Raw genomic sequence first — 19883 nt, 5'->3', positions numbered from 1 at the left:
ACACTTAGGCCCAGTTAAAATGATGAAAAATAAAAATGATAATTTATGATAAATATAAAAACATCTTGCAAAAGTTTTCAATTATTAAAGAAAAAATATTATAGGCTAAAATATTAATAATATTTAATATTAATATAATATATAAGCTGAATTCTCAGCATCATTACTTCACTACTTCACAGTGTCACAATATCCTTCAGAAATCATTCTTATCATTCTCAGGAAACATTTCTGATTGTTATCAATGCTGAAAACAGTTGTGTACAATTCTTTTTCAGCATTCTTTGATGAATAGAAAGTTCTAAAGAAGAGCATTTATCCGAAATAGAAAGCTTTTGTAACATTATACACTACCGTTCAATAGTTTGTTATGCATTAAATTGATCAAAAGTGACAGTAAATACATTTATAATGTTACAAAATCTTTGAACTCTATTTATCAGAAATGTTTCTTGAGTATCAAATCAGCTTATTAGAATGATTAGAATTATTTCTGAAGGATCATGTGACACTGAAGACTACAGTAATGATGTATGTATGTGTATATATAATATATATATATATTGTAAATATATATTAGTGATGTCAAATCGATTAATCACGATTAATCACATCTAACATAAACCGTTTTTGTTTATATAATATGTGTGTATAGAAATTCAAATATTTTATGTGTGTTTTAAATGTCCAAATGCTTTTTAGGGTCACTAGAAATAATCCAATTTAAATTTGCAACAGATATCATTCAACAAATACACATACAGGTAAAGACAGTCCACCTTAATAAAAATAGCTGAGAGGACGAAATGATCTCAGGACAGAGTATACGTGTTCTCCCTTGAAAAGTGCTGGACTAAGGACTGGAGATCTTTGCACATGTTCCACAGGTCTGCTTTCCAACTCTAGGGATTTATGAGAGCTGAGAGCATATTCTTGTCTGCTTCTTGCTCTCTCTCTCTCTCTCTTTCTCCCCCTCCGAGAAAAGCAGGGGAGCAGAAACAATTAGGTTTGCTTTCTGGAACAGCTGGGCTGCAACGAGCCTGTTGGATTTGAGGTGAGGGGAAGGAACCGAGCTGGAGCGGGGAAAATCAATCATGGCCTAAGGCTGGTAAAGGTGCACAATTAGCGAGATTGGATACATTTGAAATGATGGAGCTTCGGCTACACCAGCTCACCATTCCCAGTGGATACAGAGAGAGGGAGTGATGATTCCACTTGAAAGACCTAATTATTCATCATGACAGTTTCCATGTTTAAAAAGGAGCTCGGAGCTTTGGTCCGAGTTATGGATGCAGATATAGATATCATAGGATCATGGCTAGATTATGAAATCACTACTTATGCATGACGACTGGTGCAGAAACATTCCTACGTTTGATTATTATTATTTTTTATCAGAGCGAGACATCTAGAAGCTGCCTGTAAACACTTTTAAATCCCTCAACGTGCATCATATTTTTGCAAAACCCTATTAGAATTGAACACTGTCTAAAAGACCATCACTAAAAAATAACAATCAAGTTGAGCCGTTTTGTCTGAACACTGGAGATACTTCTTTAGTTTATGGTTGGTTTGGTGAGACAGGTTTTAATCATGCGGTGAATGTTAATTTCCCTGGGGTCTCCACCACAGATCAATGTGCTGGAAGCCAACATGAAGACCAGTCAAGCCCGCTGACCGATGACTATATTGGGATTTTCCGCGGTGCTTTTAGATGGTGTTGGCTTTGGAGACATGTTGGGAAGGTGAAGGTGGTTTTTGCAGGTTGGATGAATTAGTGCACAGAAAAAGTGGGTGGATGACAATGATCAAGAGACTTTTATCATGTTTTTGAGATCATCTTGAATTGACTTCAACCTGAAACCACATGCATTATGAGCAAAACGACCAGTGGCTTTGCTTTACCAAGCATGTGATGGCAAATTACATTGGATTACATCACACATGCTGCATTTGCATATCAGTCACACTCAAGACACCCATACGAAAAACATAATTTCTTCAGGCTTATTTCACTGATACACTGTTTAAAATGTTGAAATGTAAAATTAGAATGTTTTTTCTTTACTTAACATGTAGATGCCAGTTCCATTAAAGCATCTATGTCATGTATTTCATATTCATATACTGTTTTAAATAAAGGTTTAATGTCATAAATATCTGTAAATTTAAAAAACAAAATTTATTTTGTTTCCCCCCTCATGTAACTTACCTCATGACTGCGAGCTTTACAGTCAGTGGCCCTTCAAACTCTACCCACGTGTCCCTGATACTTCCAGTATATTCTTTATTTCACTGCCACCATATACAAATATGAACAAATTCTATACAGTGACGCATTTTTTTTTTTTTTTTTTTGGACCACAGTCCGGTACCTTTCTCCAAAATATGTGAGATGAACACTGACATCAATGTAGTTTATTATTAGCAACTAAACGTAGCTCTAACTTTACACTGTACCAGCCATTCTGACATTAAAAAAAAATGTAAGTCATTGCAAAAAAGAGGAACATGCAATGTTTCCAGAATGCCTCAGTTAACACATAACTCCATATCACATAGAAATGATCAATTAAAATGAAGTCACTTCGAAAAGGACGTAATTATTAAAGAATTGTCTTTGAACTCCTACACATTCTTTCAACAGCGTTGGTCTCGTTAAGGTTGTAAACATTACAGCATTTTGCTTGCTCCTTTAACTGGGTGCATATCATTCTGTTCTTGTTGTTTTTTTTCTTGAAGAAGACTTGATAAGCAATCATACATGGTAAATTGTCTTTGGGCTCCTTAAAAAGCTTGAGAGAGAGCTGGGTTGCGGTTCTGTGAGATCACAGAGTAAGGTAGACTACGTAAACACCCTGAGAGTCACTTGTCTGTATTTTCTTGATTTTTTTTTTTCTTTCTCATTTAAAAAAACATTATTATTATTTTAATAATTTGGGCCTGGCCCCGGCAGCCGGTAAGGGATGGTGGCGGATCATGAGTGGAGGGTGAGTTGACTGGCAACCGCCTCATTTGCAGGCATGAGAACAGAGTTAATGTGGGTCTGGTCGAGTAGTATGTTATCGATGGAGAACATCACATGGCGTGGTGTGGCGAGGGAATGGCTCGTAAGGGGGGGAGGGAAAAGGTAGTGGTGGAAAGTGGTTGGCAAACGGAGGAAGGGGAGTTATGAACGATCAAAATCAACTAGGCTTACATGATGGGATTCAGCTATAACATCAGCAGGTTCCATTGGTAAATGGAAACCCAACAGGTTTTAGCTTTAGGTGGACAGAAGACATAACACCCACCCGGCCAAGCCTCTCGCAAGCAGTCGCATTCGTTCATTCGCTCGCCCACTCACTCACGCAGCATGGCCCCTCCCCCAAGACCGAGCACATGGTTTCAGGCACGAACTTGCAATGTGTTATTTGATGAAACTGAGTGTAGTGGGAGGTGAAGAATAAGACAACAGAAGACAGGTGATGGTAAAATGAACATTTATAATGACTGCTGTTGCTGTCGGAAAATAATAACCCTTAAATAAAAAAAGAAAAGAGAAAAAGAAAAGGAACGACTTAATAGATATTAGCACTAAATTGCTGACTTCACTGGTAATCCACAAGTCAAGAAACACAACTCACTATTTCTTGTACAAACACAATGCTACAGTTACATTAAATATTTAATACTTTTTTTTTAAGTCAGTTAATGGATGATGTTAAAACACTAAAATACTAAAAACAAAACAGTAATTCATCTTTCCAGTCATTCCCTTTTGTCTAGTTTCTTGATGCCATTTATTAATAATGTAAAGTAGTTTGAAAATAAATAAGCTCATGAAGGGTTATCAGAAAACAAAGCTGGCAGCATAGAAACATTAGATGTGGAGCTCAAGCATGGTTGAGACGCATGAAAATGATCGTTCGGCATCACAGAAAAACATTTTCGTCTCGTGAACAGATGCTGCAATGGTCAAGACACCTAATCGACACGTATCACAATTTACACTCAACACGTCTGATATGTACAATGAGATTAGCGACTAGCATCAGTTCAAGCTATTCTTAGTCTACTTTAGCGGTTAGTGGTGATTATGCATTATTTGGAGGGGCCGGATCCGGATTTCAGTCTCAGTACTGCGTATGTGGCTCTATAATCATCTTCAACAAGACTAAATCATTCTAAAAAAAGGAGCTGCTTTAGTTTAGTTTAGTTCAACTTCATATCGCCGGCTCATAAGAGCACTCCACAAAAGCGAATTTATGCTGCCAGCCCCATTACGATGAACATGTTTCTGGTTACAGTTCAACCAAATCTGACAGATATTTACAATGAGAGAAAATAATGAAATCGTGGAGGAAACAGTTTGGATCTTACTGATGTTTGTGTGTGTGTATTTTTTATTATTATAATTTTTTCGTCCCCAATGATGACTTAAAAAAAAGAAAAAAAAAAGAAATAAAAGTAAATCCAATCATCTCAACTAGAATTGCACAGTCTCAAAAAGGTTTGGAGATGGAATGGAGATTTTAAGTCCAAACATTTGATGAACATAGAAGGGGAGGAAGAAGGTCAATAAAGTTCATGAGGGGTGAGAAGTTCAAAGTTCAGAAGACAGAAGATGGCTGCACGGCTGACGTTTACACACTCCTCAGCTTTTTTGAGCATGTTTTTATGTTAAAGGAACAAAAAGAAACCTGCCGATAAAATGGATTTATTTTCTTTGCTTGCGCTTAATGTTTTCCATCGAGAAAATCAAATGGAGAGACTCGGGGGTGAGGAGAGTGACAGTGCCCCCCAACATTATGGCACACAATCAGTGATGTCCTGGAGGTTGAAGAGATGACAGAGAATTAGGAAAAGCAGTTTATGAGAGGTAGCCAGCTGTGTTTTTACCGTGTTAATCCAGGTCTTGCTTTTACTGCTCGCTTTTTGGGTAATGTTGACGTCATGGCGTCATGACTGACATCATGTTATGGAGAAACATGCTGGCTTCATGGGTGCGTCCAATGGATGTCCAACATACAAGAGAACTCAAAAAGTTTGGAATGGTACTGTTTTTGTTTGGCACTCAGGAGAAAGTCTGGGAGGGTGTGAGGGGGAGGTCGGCAGAAGAGTGGGGAGTGGTTGGAAAAAAGGGGAGCAGTGAAAGTGCAAAAGGGAGAAAAAGGGAGAGTAAACAGGATACATATGAATGACATTTTTGTTATACTTGGTCTAGGTTAGAGAGTGTCGTACAAATAAAAACAGGAAAATAAAAAAGAGAACAGAACAGTGATATGACAAATGTATTCTAACATTGCTGGTGCTTCAATGGGTACGAGCTCAAAAGTGACCCGGGTTATCATCTTCTGATGGCGTGGGGGGCGGGGCGAGGGGGGGGGGGGGCTTGGACTGGGGGGCGTGTGGGGTTTGGGAAGAGCGACGAGCTCTAGCCATGCGCCCACATAAAAGCAATGACCTCCTCGACATCATCTAAACCATAAGTTTGCATTCATCTCGACTTAACAGCGTGTGACAAACCCAGTGACCTGGGAGAGGAACGTGGGTGCGAAAATGCTAAGCGCATGCACAAAAACACAACTGCGCACAGGAACGTAGCTTAAAAAGCAACCATGACTAAGCACAGTGCAATTTTGATGGCCTTAAAGAAAGAGAAAGTGGAAAAAAAACAATATTCATCATATCAGACATGCCCTTTTTGGCACTTATTAACATTAATATTAATAATAAAAAAACACTGTCAAAATAACATTTCCAATTTCTGTAAAAACTATTCTGCCGTTTTTGGTCAGCTTCGAACATCTGGCCAATCCTTTCTCATGCAAACAGTAGTGCCGCATCATTGCATTGTGACGTCATCGGAAAGTCCCGTCCCTTTCCTTTATTCGTGGTGATCTGAGGTAAAGGATTCAAGCAGTTTAGCGGTGTCATTGCATTTGTTCTCATTCGGAAACAGGGCTGTTCTTATCTGGGGTGGCGTGAAGCGCGAGAGAATTATAAAGTGCATATTCTCGTGATAATGAGTCAAGCTTTATGTGCAGTGATGGCAGAACAAGCTAAAGAACAGAAGCCTAATGATGTTGTTAGAACTGACACAGCAAACACAAGCCCTAAAATCATGATCGAAAGAGTGATATGCAAACTTATGTAGTGGTGAATACATTCACGACCATGTTTGAATGTTAATGTCACTGAATTAACCCTCCGTTTCCAACTTTTCCCATTGTTTTTCTTACAAATTATCACAAAACATTGATAAGTCTGTACAAAATGAGTGCTCTTATTATGACGCTGAATATGACCATGGCTATGAATGATTTTGGTTTCTGTGGCCTAGTTTTCACAGGACAACAAAACTCCAGCTTGGTCTTAGCAAAACTAAAAAATAAGTTAAAAATGTGAAAAAGCTAATTTAATAGCTCGAACTGTTGTTGCCATGCAAAGATTTGTCCTCAAAATGAATGCACATTGCCTAATTTTTTTGTATGATTTTTTTGTCTTCACTTTTTTTTTTTAATCCACGCCTCACTTGGTATCATGCAAATATCAACGTGCAAAAAAGATAACATCTATCTTCACAAAATACATTTTCAGAACTATAAAAGGCTGACTTAAGAATGCTGATAACTTATAAAACTTTAACCATGCTAAGCTAACTCGGCAGTCTTCTAGCCCCGGGGATGTGTGTTAATGGCCACATGGCACCCTGCTTTTGTTTGGCCTGCGAGATGAATCCATCCCTTCTTTTTAACAAGGACTAGTTTGTTTAAGGGGCAGAAAACTCTCAACCTTATAGTGCTAATGTCTATTTTTTGCTTCTCTAGTCACTTTACCTCCACTAGTTATATCTTAACTGTGGCTTGTTTGGCACTTTTCACATTTTTTTTTTTTCCTCACCTTTTTTAAATTACAAAAGTATGTCTGCTCTTAACTAATGGTGTTTAAATCACATTTAAATCTGTAAAGATCTATTTTGGCACAGGTTTATTTAATCCATTGATATAGCAATTATTTCATTATCAATGTAGCATTTAGTTACACCTCTTACAACTACCACATCCTGCTAAATGACTGATCAGATATGTTTTTAATCTTAAATTTTAGTACATCACTTATTCAATAGCAGCATCTTCACAACTTAAAAAATAGTATATGCAAATCTACTCAACATCTAGGTAAATCCAAAGCTCCTACATAGACAGAATAAAAGGACAAGACATGACGACATGCTACTACGTATATTGCTTTCAGTACTCATCACATTTGATCTATTTTCCCAGTTACTTAAAAAAAAAACATATGTACTTTCAGTACTGAATACAAAAACAACAAAACAGAAAGCTGCTCCTTGACACTATGTTGGCACCTTTTTATAGTTTTCACATTGAATTGTCACAGTAATATCTTGCTTTTTGTGTGTCTTAATCAAATTGAACGGTCATGTAACGTTTCTTAACATAAAAATTATCTGGGGGATCTACCAAGACTGTTTCCACTCGTTCAAGCTCTGAAGTGTCTGATGAAGTACTGCATCATAGGTAAAACCAAATGCACAGATGCACTCTAAAATGCGGAGGCGCTCGATTGCCATCGCTTTCTCGTCTTGATCTTCAAGTCTGAACAATAGTGTCCCTTCATTTGAAAAGAAACGCTAATTGCACCTCAAAAACGTGCAACTATCTTTCGGAGCACTTGGAGTCATTGCTGTTTCAAACGCTTGTTAGACCTCCTCACCTAGGGCACAACTGCTTGACAAATTCATATCTATGCAAACGCATCAACTTTACACGCATATACACACACATTCACACCATACAAACATTGATGGCTCGTAGTAAGTCCCTTGTTGAAGGTGTGATGTGCTCGAACGTGATCTACGGCAAGCTTCTAGTTCTACTCTGTAGGCGCATCTTCCCTTTCGCATTGTCAGTTTCGTCAAAGGGCAAGCAGACATGCACTGTTACACCAGTCATCGCCACCCATGGAGAGATGTGAGAGAAAAGAGGGTCTCTGGGTTGATGTGTCAGAATGGGGGTGCACAAAGGTAAAAAGGGGGGTTGAGAAGAGGTGAGGGGAGGTGATGGTTTTTAGATGAGAATAAAGAAGCCTCCTTACCAATTGGTTCAGATTTACTCTCCTTGGTGCTCCAATAGCAAAGGAGAGGAAAGAATCATAACTTTAGCCAGGGAGAGAGAGAGCACAGTTCTGTCTTTCTCTGTTGGTCTAATTCTTCTTTGGGAAATGCTCTCTGTGCTAACGTATACAAGTCTTGTGGTTAATGAGGATCAGTTTGGTATTTTTAAGCTCATTCCAGTCGGTAAAGAATCAATATGTTGTTATAGCAGTCGTTTAGACACAGAATAGATTTGGAGGACACAAAGTTTAAACATACAAAATATACCATCCTCTGCCCCTTCACGATAAATATACACGGTCGGCTGGCGGTTAGTTAGTGCACACTTGGAAAGTTAAGGTTGGATACTGCAACATGATGCCAAAAAAAAACTGCTCAGAAGAGTCTGACCTCAACCTAACAAACCATCCAGGCTTCCTTTCCGCCCTACACTCTTACAAATAAAGGTTCTATATTGGCATCAATGGTTCCATAAAGAACCTTTAACTTCCATGGAACATTTCCATTGTACAAAAGGTTCTTTATGGTGGAAAAAGGTTCTTTTGGTTATTAAAATGTTCTTCACACTAAGGAAAAAAATGGTTCTGTTCAGAACTGCTCAATGAAAGGTTCTTTGAGGAACCAAAACTGGTTCTTCTATGGCATCGCTGCAAAAACTCCCCTTTTCGAACCTTTATTTTTAAGAGTGTACGGTAAGTGATACATTGACTCCATGGAGGCTGTTTTAAATATGAGACGTTCCACTTGAGTACATTCCATCATGGTGATGCATCAACACGATAACGATATAGAAACCCTGACTTTTTTCGGCCTTCCATCACGGCCTCCACACTTCACAGTGCATTAAGACGAAATTCAGTGTACTCAGATTTTTTTTAAAAAAGAAGAAAATAGGACCTTATTAGCAGCACGTAAGTCGCACATGGGTGGTTCTGAACTGCACAGGAAGATCTTCACATGGGCAGCCTGTTCAGTATAATGCAACCAGAACCAAATTGGAACTGGTGACTTGGGACGTTTATTAAAAAATGTCGAGGCTATCACATTAGCCACAATAGAGCAGACAACCTGGGTAGACCATGTTACTAACCAGCCTGTGCCGATCAGAATTTGTTCGTAGTCGTTCAGTAGTATGTGTTCATGAAACGCCTCAGAGCTCTGAGGGCCAGTTTCTGATTTGATAAGGAATATCTACGCAGATTTTCCAGCACATTTGTGCAGATATTCAACTGCAGCGGCTCAAAGTGCACAATGTCTCGCACTGCAGAAGGGCAGCATAGAGTAAAGACGGGGATATGTTTTGGGACGTTACAGAAAGAGATTGGCTTTTATATAAAGTCGTATTCTGATACACTCCCTTGGACTTGTGCAAAGACCTACATTCTCATTCAGTAGATATGTGAATAAATTGTCTAGTCCCCACTGTGATTTCAAGTCTGCGTATGCTTAGTTGTATTTTCAGCATTTAAATCTGGTAATAGTCTGCTGAGGGTGTGTGTTTTGTTGTATTAATATCACTGTACAGTACATCTGCCCCTATTCTCTCTGTTGGTGCCGACGGTGCAGTTATCACTGGACGTTAAATAAGACATATATTAAATGGACACACGATTCAATCTACTTAAATAAAAAACTAAATCCAAAATATTGTCTTTACATTCATGTCAACCTGAATTCACAGATTAAGAAAAACAAAAAAAGGAAATACCTCAGTTCTTATGGGTGAAATCATATTAATAAATAACGTTGATGGTGATGATAATTTGTAATAATAATAATAGTAGTAGTAATAATAATAATGATAATAGTATTTGTATAAACACCAGACCTCGAATCCCATAGAGAAATGCCACAAACTCTAGAAGCTCTGGTACGAAAGATTCAGGTGCATTTTGCGTCCTGGCCTATGTCCGCAACATGATCTACAAGCTTCCCTTATGCTAACAACATCTGTAGTGGCAATGGACCTGGTCGAACTGGAACCCCAGGTCAATGTCTAGTGACGCTGAGACCCCTTCAGCAGCCTCGCATCCCCTACCCTATCCTGCCCAGCACAGGGCAGGGTCAGGCTGGCTGGGATCGTGAGGGCTGAGGCGAAGGGGGCTGGGGTGGGAATGGGGTGTCACAGACTGGGGGGGATATATAATCAGTCTCAGACCCTCTTAAAGAGGAGGCATGGGCGAAAGGGAGGGAGTTAAACTAAAGACTAAAAATAAAGAACAAAAATCTGTCAGCTAGGAGGGGATGGGGGTGGGGAAAGGGCCGTTTCCTGGGATTTTTCCACCCCATTGTCCCCCATCCGACCACCTTGCCCACCTGCTGGGAACTGCAGCGCGGCAGCATGCCAGGTTGAAATGCCATTCACTGCTGTCCAGAGAAATGCACCAAAAAAACAAACAAACAAACAAAAAGAAAGAAAAACAAAACAAAATCAACCAATAAAAATTCCAAAAAGATTAAAACTTAAGAAATAAACCCATATTTACATTTTACACATTTTTCTTTTTTCAAATTTTCCACGTCGAGAGGAATTTTTTTCCCTCTTTTTTTTAATACTGAGATTTTTCCCACAAAGAATGTGGCTGATTTTCTTCGTTATTCGCGCCCTCCATCTTTCTCTGTATCTTCCCCATCCCCCACTCTTTCTCTCTCCTTTTTTCATACTCCCTGTTTTTAGCCCACCTTCTGCGGATTGGTGGCCCTCACACCCTGCTCGTATGTGATTCGCTGGCTGATAAGATATTGGGCTGCCTGTGTAGCGGCTGGCGATCCGGTAATGGTAACTTTACGATTTCTGGTGCCAGGAACAAACTCTCCCTTTTTTGAGATCTGAATGCGGGCTCCCGTCAGTTCTTGGTACTCCACAAGCGTTTTGCCTCCCTTCCCCAAAATGGCGCCCACCAAGTTCTCCGGCACTGCAATCTCCACCACATCTTTCGCCCCCTCTGTCAGCTTCTCAGTGGCCAGTAGGGAGCTCGCCACCAGCGGGGAAGCGGCACTCAGGTAGCCATTGGTGGCTCCAGTGGCGGCGGCGAGCGAGCCTAGCGTGAAACCTCCCAGGCTGGCCGCCGGGTGGCCGGCGCCGGTGGACGCATCATTGGCGTAGGAGGCTAGCAGGTTGGCGGCCGCGGCTGCAGCAGGGTTAGCGCTTGCAGCCACAGCGGCGAGGACTCCTGAGGCGGCTGCAGGGTTTAGCCCTAGACCCAGGGAGTTGGTATTGTATCCATAGCTGGCTAACGTGTTTAGTGCGGACGTGATAGCCAGCAGGTCATTCCCTGAGAAGCTGGACATGGTGGTGGGAAAAGCGCCCACTCCAGCCAGACTGGCCTGCCCCAGGAGACTGGAGGCCGTGGCCGCCGCCGCCGCGGCAGCAGCCGGCATCACCTCTGCAGAGTTGGCGTACGGAGAACCAGTGGGGTTGGAGTTGGCCACGGGGCCGGAGATGTTGGAGTAGCTGATGTTCAGACAGCTGCTGCTCTGCGGGTCCTCCTGGATCTTCTGGACGATGATCTCGACGGCCTTGCGGTTTTGCTCGGGCTCTCCGCTGATGGTGACAACGCGTTCCTGCAGGTTAATACCTTCGGGTTTCTGTGAGAGCTGGACCCAGGCACCGGACTGCTCCATGACGGCCTTCACGGTGGCTCCACCCTTGCCGATGATCAGCCCTGCCGTACTGTTGGGCACTATCAGCTTGGCCTGAAGGAAACATAAGCAGAGAGGCTGGTGTCAGTTAATGAGTCACTCTAGTAGTCTAGGAAGCGCCATTTCTCAGTTTTGGGATTTAAAAGTAGAAAGTGTGAATTTATTTTTTATCCACTGGGAGCCCATTAGTTGCAGCCCAACCAATGTCTTTGAACACAAACAACTACTTTTGCGGCAACTGCGCCTGTATGTGTTTAAACCAAAGCCTGGCTTTTAGACTTTACAGTAATTACTTTGCTTCAAGTTGTCATTTCATCAATTGCTGTATCATTAAAGCATTAATCAAATTGCATTTGTCAGAAGAGCTTTATCTTGTAATTTAGTGCAACAGCAAAATGGTGTTCTCAGTGAGTATGTTTTTGATAATGTCTGCGAAAACAATTTCCTCTTTAATAGAGGGGGGAAAAAAAGTGTAAACAGTGGTTACCATGGTTTCTTCCTTAACTTAGAAAGGCTTGCTCCTCTGATCAAGCAGTGACTCACACTGGTACTTTTCACCAAAGCTTTACACAGTACATACCGATCTTGTTAAAATGTTGCAAAAAGCACCCTTGATAAATGTGGTGGTTAAAATGATTTGGGATTTCTTGCCTAAAAAAAAAAAGAATCTGAATTTGGTGCTGTTAACTGCGTAGTAACCAAAAGCTGTAAAATAGTATAAAAGGATTAGAAACATTTGGTTTAAAAGAGTTTTAAAAAAAAAAGTCTAGCCAAATCTAAAATTTGTAACTATTTTATCACACTCACTCAAAACATTTTTTATTTAATTTTTTTACGCAATTTAATTAATAGTAAAATTCCATCAAATTGCGTATTTGAATTGAATAACTGAACAATCCTCAATCAATTATACTATTATTTTTGAGTGTAGACTGCAAAATATCACATTCAAATACAAAATTTGTTAGCTGAGTGTTGGTATTGTTAACTAAAACTATTAAAAATACTTTTCACTAATTGAAATAAAGCTCAAATAAAATATAAATATTAGATAAAACACTTAGATAAAAAACGATAAGAAATGTTGCAACTAACTGAAATAAATAAGTTGAAGTTGAAGTATTAAAATTACTAAAACTAAGTGAAATTAAAAAAACATACCAAAATTACAAAAAAATTTAACTAAAATTAAAATGAATTGAATGAATGATAAATAATAACATAAAAAGCTCATTCAAATTATTAATAAATACTATAATAGTATATAAATAATACTGAGTTGACACTGGTTTATCTGAAATATATAAGACAATATGAGATAATAAATATAAATATTATTATATTAGTTAACATTACAAAAGAAGAAAATACTGCAGCACTGATGTGACCAGAAAATGATGTATTAGAAGATAAATATAAAGATGTGTTTTGTTCTTGTACTTCCTGAGCAGTGAATCACTAGGTAAAAACAGGCTCCTCCTGAAAAGCATCGACTCCCAGGGGTCAGTGTTTCCATGGAAACTCAACTCCAGCATTCAAGAGGGACTGAAAGGGAGTCGGAATGATGCATAGCAACCAACCAACCACCCTTCCACCCCCCACCTCACAAGCTCGCAACCATTCACTTAAAAACACCAGCTACTTGTGCCACAACAGTGCGTATGCTCATACACTACCAACAATTCTGTAAGAAAACATCACACACTTTTTGATTTTCACTTGTGTAACTTGACATATTCACTTATTAATTGAACTGACAAATTAGCCATTGATCTCTTTGATCATTGCCGGATACATCTACGCACTGTAGCATTGTGAGAAAACAAAATATGCGGTGTGGTGTTCGCTTTGACAGTTAATTACTCTGTATAATGAAAAGCTCCAGCCCTCCGAGAGCGCTTTGACAATGCTGGATTCAGAATATTTGCACTGTCAAAATGACAGATAGAGAGATGAAAATTGTAAAAAGGGGAGAAGAGAGGAGCGGGTAGATGTGGGTGAAGAAGGATGTGTGTTTGTGGGGGCGTGTTTCTGTATGTGTGTGTGTGTGTGTGTGTGTGTATTTACGAACAAAGCCAAGGAGAGACTAGAGGAAAGGAGAGAGAGGTTGGGGAGGGGTGGTGATCGGCTCAGCCTTTACGTTTGTTTCTTTTGTGAGTCGCTTCGTTCTTTTCACTCTTTGCCTCAAGGTCTGCTGAAGCTCGCTGCCCACAGACATGTCTTTACAGAGGCTGTTTAGCCTTGCCACTGTAGCTCCAATTCTCATTCAGCTCAACTGAATTAGCATAGAAATGAAAAACTGCCGACAGGTAATTTCATGGACTCCTACATTCACCTTTTATCTTGCTAGAATACACAAAACCTTGTTTAGAGAACATTTTGAGCAAAATAATCATATTCACAATTATCGTTTAATGCATTGGAAAGCAGATTGTTTTTGGCACTAGAGATGTACTGTGATTGATCAGTTCATATACAGTGCAGTCCAAAAGTGAAAAAACACATCAGTCAGCAGATCTATTAGCAGATTAAAAAGTCACAAATAGTGTAGTGACCCTGAAATCTGAAATATAATTTTTTTGCTTTTACATCATGTTTCTTTTGTCACTTTGTCAAAATCCTCAAACTTTTTGCCAGGCTTAAATTAGATTTTGTATTAATGAGGTCTTTAAAAAAAAATTTCACAAATAAAAATCATTAATATATTAATAATTACACTTCCAAACTCCAGATCTTGATCCCAAATGTTCATATATTAAACGTTTTTATTAAACGTATGTATGTATACTATTAATTAATATGAATAAAAAAATATTGAACATAATAAATCATGAAATTAATAAACATTAAAAAATTCAAAATAAAAAGACTGATAATAATGCCTATGCACACACTTTGTGTTATTTTTTGTAAAATTGTAGTTATTGTTTGGGCTCGGTATGATTTTGTAAAATGTTTTTGAAAGTCTCTTTGCTCACTAAAAACACTCAAATATTTGAAAAATCTAAATCTTTTGTAACATTATAAATGTCTTTTATTGTCACTGTCCTTGCTGAATAAAAGTGTTGATTTTTTTAAATAAATAGTCGGTAACACTTTTTTTTACAGTGTCATTGTTACATATGTTACACATAGTTACTATAGTAATAACTATAAATTATGCATAATTACATGTAACCCTAAACCAAACCAAACCAAACCCAAATCCTAACCCTATAGTACATGTAGTTACTTAATATTACTCATTACTTAAATGTATAGTTTCAGTGTATTAAAGACACCTTAAAATAAAGTGTAACCAGAAAATGCTTAAATGAAAAGAAAATGTATCTGAAAATAAAAGTTTAATTACTTTATCTGATCAATATATCCATATGACACAGATGACTATTAGCATAATTAAGTGGCATTTGTTGCTACTTTTAGCAGATCCAGCTCCTTCCTCTTCCTTCTCCGCCTCTTTCTTTATGATACCATAATTTGCTATGATGGCATTTGGCAGGAGAAGTGCTGATAGAATCGAGCCTGTTGGGTAGGAACCGAGCAGCGTCGACACATATTCAAGTTAATTTGACTGAATGCATCCAAGTGCTGAGCTAGAGGAGGTGGATGCCCGCTTCGTCTATCTATAAAAGAGTGAACGGAAGAGGAGGCTGAGACAGAGAAATAAAGAGTGCAAGACGGAGAGAGAGAGAGAGAGAGAGAGAGAGAGAGAGAGAGAGAGAGAGAGAGAGAGAGAGAGACAGAGAGAGAGAGAGAGAGAGAGAGAGAGAGAGAGAGAGAGAGACGCCTGCTGCTGCTGCGCCACCAGTCATCTGGGACTAGAAGCCTTTGATGAATTGTCGGGAGGATGCTGCAGGGGGTTGTGGGTAATGGGCAATGAAAGATTGGTCAGCCATGAAGGACATGTATGCACTCCTTATGCAGACTGTGTTACTTTGTTCTATTCCTGCAAAAAAATTAAATAATAATAAAATAAAATAATGAGAGCAACATCTGAGACTAGCACAAATTAATCAAAGGATACAGTCTCGTTCTCTGTGTGTTTTTGCTGAACGGGCAGATGAGGCCCCGGGAGTCTTCGTATCCGGCTGCGCATTAGAAAAAACCTTCTGCCACTGAAAAAAAGCAGTTCAAACTTCCTCTAAACTCTTTCAACTAGGGCTGCATGATATTGGAAAAAACTTTGCGATATTTACTTTTTCTGCTATATGTATATTGCAATATGAATAAATGCAAATTTTTAAAAGCTGGAAAATTCTTGTTTAATCCTGAAGACTTTTTTTTTGTGCAAACCACACTTTTATGGCTGAACGATTTGGGATAATAAATAAATAAGTAAATAATTTAATTCGGGTGTTCACACTTGGATTTACTATTTACAAAAACTAACACAAGCCTTCAGTAAACATAAAGTGAACAGTTTAAAAAAATCTCTTCACTTGAGTTTACATATGGCACATTTCCACTATTTTTGACCAATTCAGAATAAATTAGTTATTTTATATTATTAAATAATATATTAAACTAAATAAGAAAGATATTGTAATATTGTAACTGTTGTACTGTTAAATGAAAAATGAAGTACTTAATAAAATAATATTTGTGATTTTTATTATAATTCTTATTAAATAACATTAAACAAAATATAAGTGTAATATTGTACCATAAACTAAGAAAATCTAATATTTCATAAAAATAGTTTTATTTCACAGTACAACTGTAAAATCACAATACTAATATTTACGTCTGAATTTCTCCATTTTCAAACGTAAAACCATCAAGCTTTTATTTTGAATGGGTTTCTGGCAAATGGATGTATTCAGAGTGAAACTCGGCACTTTGCACGCGGGCAGCTCGTGGACCTGTGAAGCACTGCATCATGGGATGTGGATGAGCAGTGCCACTCTGGAGCCGGTAGCGCATATATTTATTTATTGCAGTCTGCACGATTTGACAGTCACACTAAGCCATATCGCGATAGCGATTTTAATGCGGTATATCGTGGAGTCCTACTTTCTACTGATGTGCCATCAAAATGTACCCAGTCCTGAAGGTGACAAGGGGTCTCAAACAATGACCCCTGGCGCATCCCATCCGACTCGGGCACACAGCAACTGTTTCCCCCCTCCCAACCTCTGTCCCCGAAACAGTGCCTGACTCTAGAGCCGTAGCTGTTTGCACTTTGAAGTCTTAAGCGCTTGCCTTTGGGTTAATCGCCTGTCTCCTGATCCCGGGCTTAGCCGCCCATCTCTGTACAGCATCTGCCTGTGTGCTCTGGCTGCTGGCATTGACAAAGAAGAGGGAAAAAAAGACTCCATACGAGTTAAAAATAACACTCTGTCCTCCTCCTCCTTCTCACCTTGGTCACTGTCGTGAGAGGTTGTTGTTTGCTCGCGAGGGTCCTGTATGAGTGGTCACACTCTCAATTTTCACTCCCTATAATTCTTTCTGTCAGGCTCAGGCGCAGCAAGTCGTTTTATATTTTGAGCACAAGAGCAAAATGCAACGGGCAAGGGGATTACGCCATTTGAGCTTCTCAATGAATGTGTAGTGCCAAGGAACTCATTTAACCTGGTATTCAATTTCTTGTTTTTCTACTTTTAGACATGATGATGCTTAAAATAAGGATATATTTTTTAGACATATCAAAGCAATTAACATGTATTTATGACTGCAAGATACCAGTTTACTTCATATACAAACAAATCATTTTAACTCTTTAGACAGCATTAAATAACCCCAAATCACACGAGTGATGCTCCCAAAAATGACAGTCTATCCCGTAATGGCCAAACTCATAGTAAACTAAAATAAGGTCCTTGGCTTCCCCAAAATCCAGTGTGCTGCTCTCTTCAACAATAAATATGAATATTTACAGTCTCAGAATGTGACAAACATTCTGAAATCTTATTTAAGGGATAATTTACCCAAAAATGAGAATACTGCCATCATTTACTTTTTTTCAAACCTGTATGACTTTCTTTCTTCTCTGTAACATACATTTGTCTATACAATAGACAAATTTACCTAAACAACATTGGATCCCATTAACTTAACATTTTATAAAACAAAAAACCACTTGAAACATTCTTAAGAATATATTTTGTGTTCCACAGAAAAAAGAAAGTCTTACAGGAATTGTGAGTAGAGGTCGACCGATTGATTGGTTTCGCCGATTGATTGGCACAGATAACCGATTGCTGGAACCATCGGTTATCGGCAAAAATCCATACCGATAGTTTTTCCGGGTTGCGTCCGTTGCTGGAGCGGCTGAGAAGGGTCTGCTGTCATTATACAGTATGAGGGCGGCCTCTAGAGGCGAAATAAACACTCTCACTGACACCTCGTGGTGTTTGTTTTGACACATGAGGCTGCATGCTGCACAAAGATGGACACTTCCAATGTGGATTTAAAACAGACAATGACACAGTATATACAGTACACTACAGTACATGTTTTCATATCATTATAAAGCAATTAATTTGTTGATTAGATGCTGCCTTAGTGGAGAACAGCAGTATGTTTGCCGTTGAGGAGGAGAGGACGCTAACATTAGCAGTACCTCAAGCGGTTATTGTTACCAACATGCATTAGTTTATATCCAGCTGATTGCTTTTATGCATTCGTTATGCAGCGAAGTTTCATATTTAAAGTTAGTATCGTGAGAACGCAAAGTGTATCGTCATGCAGCCAAACAGAAACAGAAATAAATCAGGAATGCATTGATTTTCGTCCTTTTTTTTATCATCACTGTAATACATATTTTGTTATTTTGATTAGATAATCATCAAGTGTTCTAAAATAGAGGTAAATGAAGTGTGAAAGTATACATATTATACATATGTATCTAATTTCAATGCTATGGCTTTTGTGTAGATATAAAGATGGCCATCTTTATGCATGACTGGATTTATATGAAATAATAACACTTTACAAAAAGAGTCCATTTGTAACATTAACTGAGGTTAATAAAAAGTATTGTTCATTGTTCATTTCAATATTTATTAATACATTAAAGTTGCATCTCTTAACATTAGCTGATGCACTATGAACTAATATGAATGATCAAGGATTAAAAAAAATTATATTTAAAAAGTACATTACATTTTCATGGTTCAGTACGGTTTTAAAATTTTTGTAATAAAGTTCAGCACTATGTTATGTGTTATGTTTGGTTTCATTCAGAATCCATTTTAAAAACGATTGGTTGATTAATCGATTATAGGCCAGTGCAGTCCAACTTTAAAATCCACTATCGGTCGACCTCTCGAAATGAGTGTGAGTAAATTATGACAGAATTTGGTAAACTATGCCTTGAAGCTCATATATCACTTATTTGCATGTTTAAATATGATTAGATTTTTAAATAAGGATATCTACATAAAATAAACTTGCTTCAGAAAATATCCATCTGAACATTATGATCTAGTCTTGACACAGAAACATCACAGATCTCTTCAGAACTCAAACGCAGAGCAACACCAAATTAAGTATGCGCCTTACAAATGCATATTTAATGAAGATCTAATTTATTATTGATTTTTATGCCATTTCGGACAGCTCAAGTCCTGCATCCATCAAAGAATGTTACAACTCATATCTCCAGGGGTCTGGCTCAGGATTAGAGATGTGCGAGCTTCGGATAGAGAACATCCTCTCACACATAGACAATATGAGATCACCACAGTCCAATATCAACGGGACGACTTGTATTTAAGGTAGGTGTGACACTTGCTGTGAGACTTGATATAGACATGTCAATTCTTCTGAAATAGCCAATATGATCCCTGATAATAATGCTCAACATTCTGACTTATTAATATCCTCTTGTATCATCAGACATGTGATTTCAGAGCTTTATTTTGCATTTATTGTAGATTGACAAGAGACTTTTTAGTGTTTCTGGTTATAAAATAATGTTTTGAAATGATTAATCACAAACTAAGACATTTTTATAGTGAATATATTTTGGGGTTGGTATTTGAGTGCAATTTGTGAGTACAATAACAATAAAATTATGTCTTGAAATAAAAATTTGTTAGACCATTTTAAAGCTGAAAAATGAGATTGCACTCACAAAAAGGCATTTTGACCAATTCAATAGTTTATTTTATAT

The 19883-nt window shown here is 38.2% G+C and overlaps 1 protein-coding gene across 2 annotated transcripts in view; it reads right to left on the bottom strand.

Moving 5' to 3' along the window:
- Positions 1-3465: 3465 nt before the first annotated feature.
- The window catches only part of nova2 (NOVA alternative splicing regulator 2), a 52865-nt gene continuing 36447 nt past the window's right edge, over positions 3466-19883 (bottom strand). For both annotated transcript variants that reach the window (XM_082180534.1, XM_082180535.1), the window contains one exon: positions 3466-11818. In XM_082180534.1, coding sequence (XP_082036660.1) covers positions 10796-11818 — 1023 coding nt within the window. In that variant the 3' untranslated portion in view covers positions 3466-10795. The remainder of the gene's footprint in view (positions 11819-19883) is intronic.

Source organism: Leuciscus leuciscus, assembly GCF_965113295.1.
Source record: "Leuciscus leuciscus genome assembly, chromosome: 9".
NCBI classification, from domain to species: Eukaryota; Metazoa; Chordata; class Actinopteri; order Cypriniformes; family Leuciscidae; genus Leuciscus; species Leuciscus leuciscus.
Note: the sequence above shows the minus strand (reverse complement) of the source record. Positions and strands in the feature narration are given on the sequence as shown.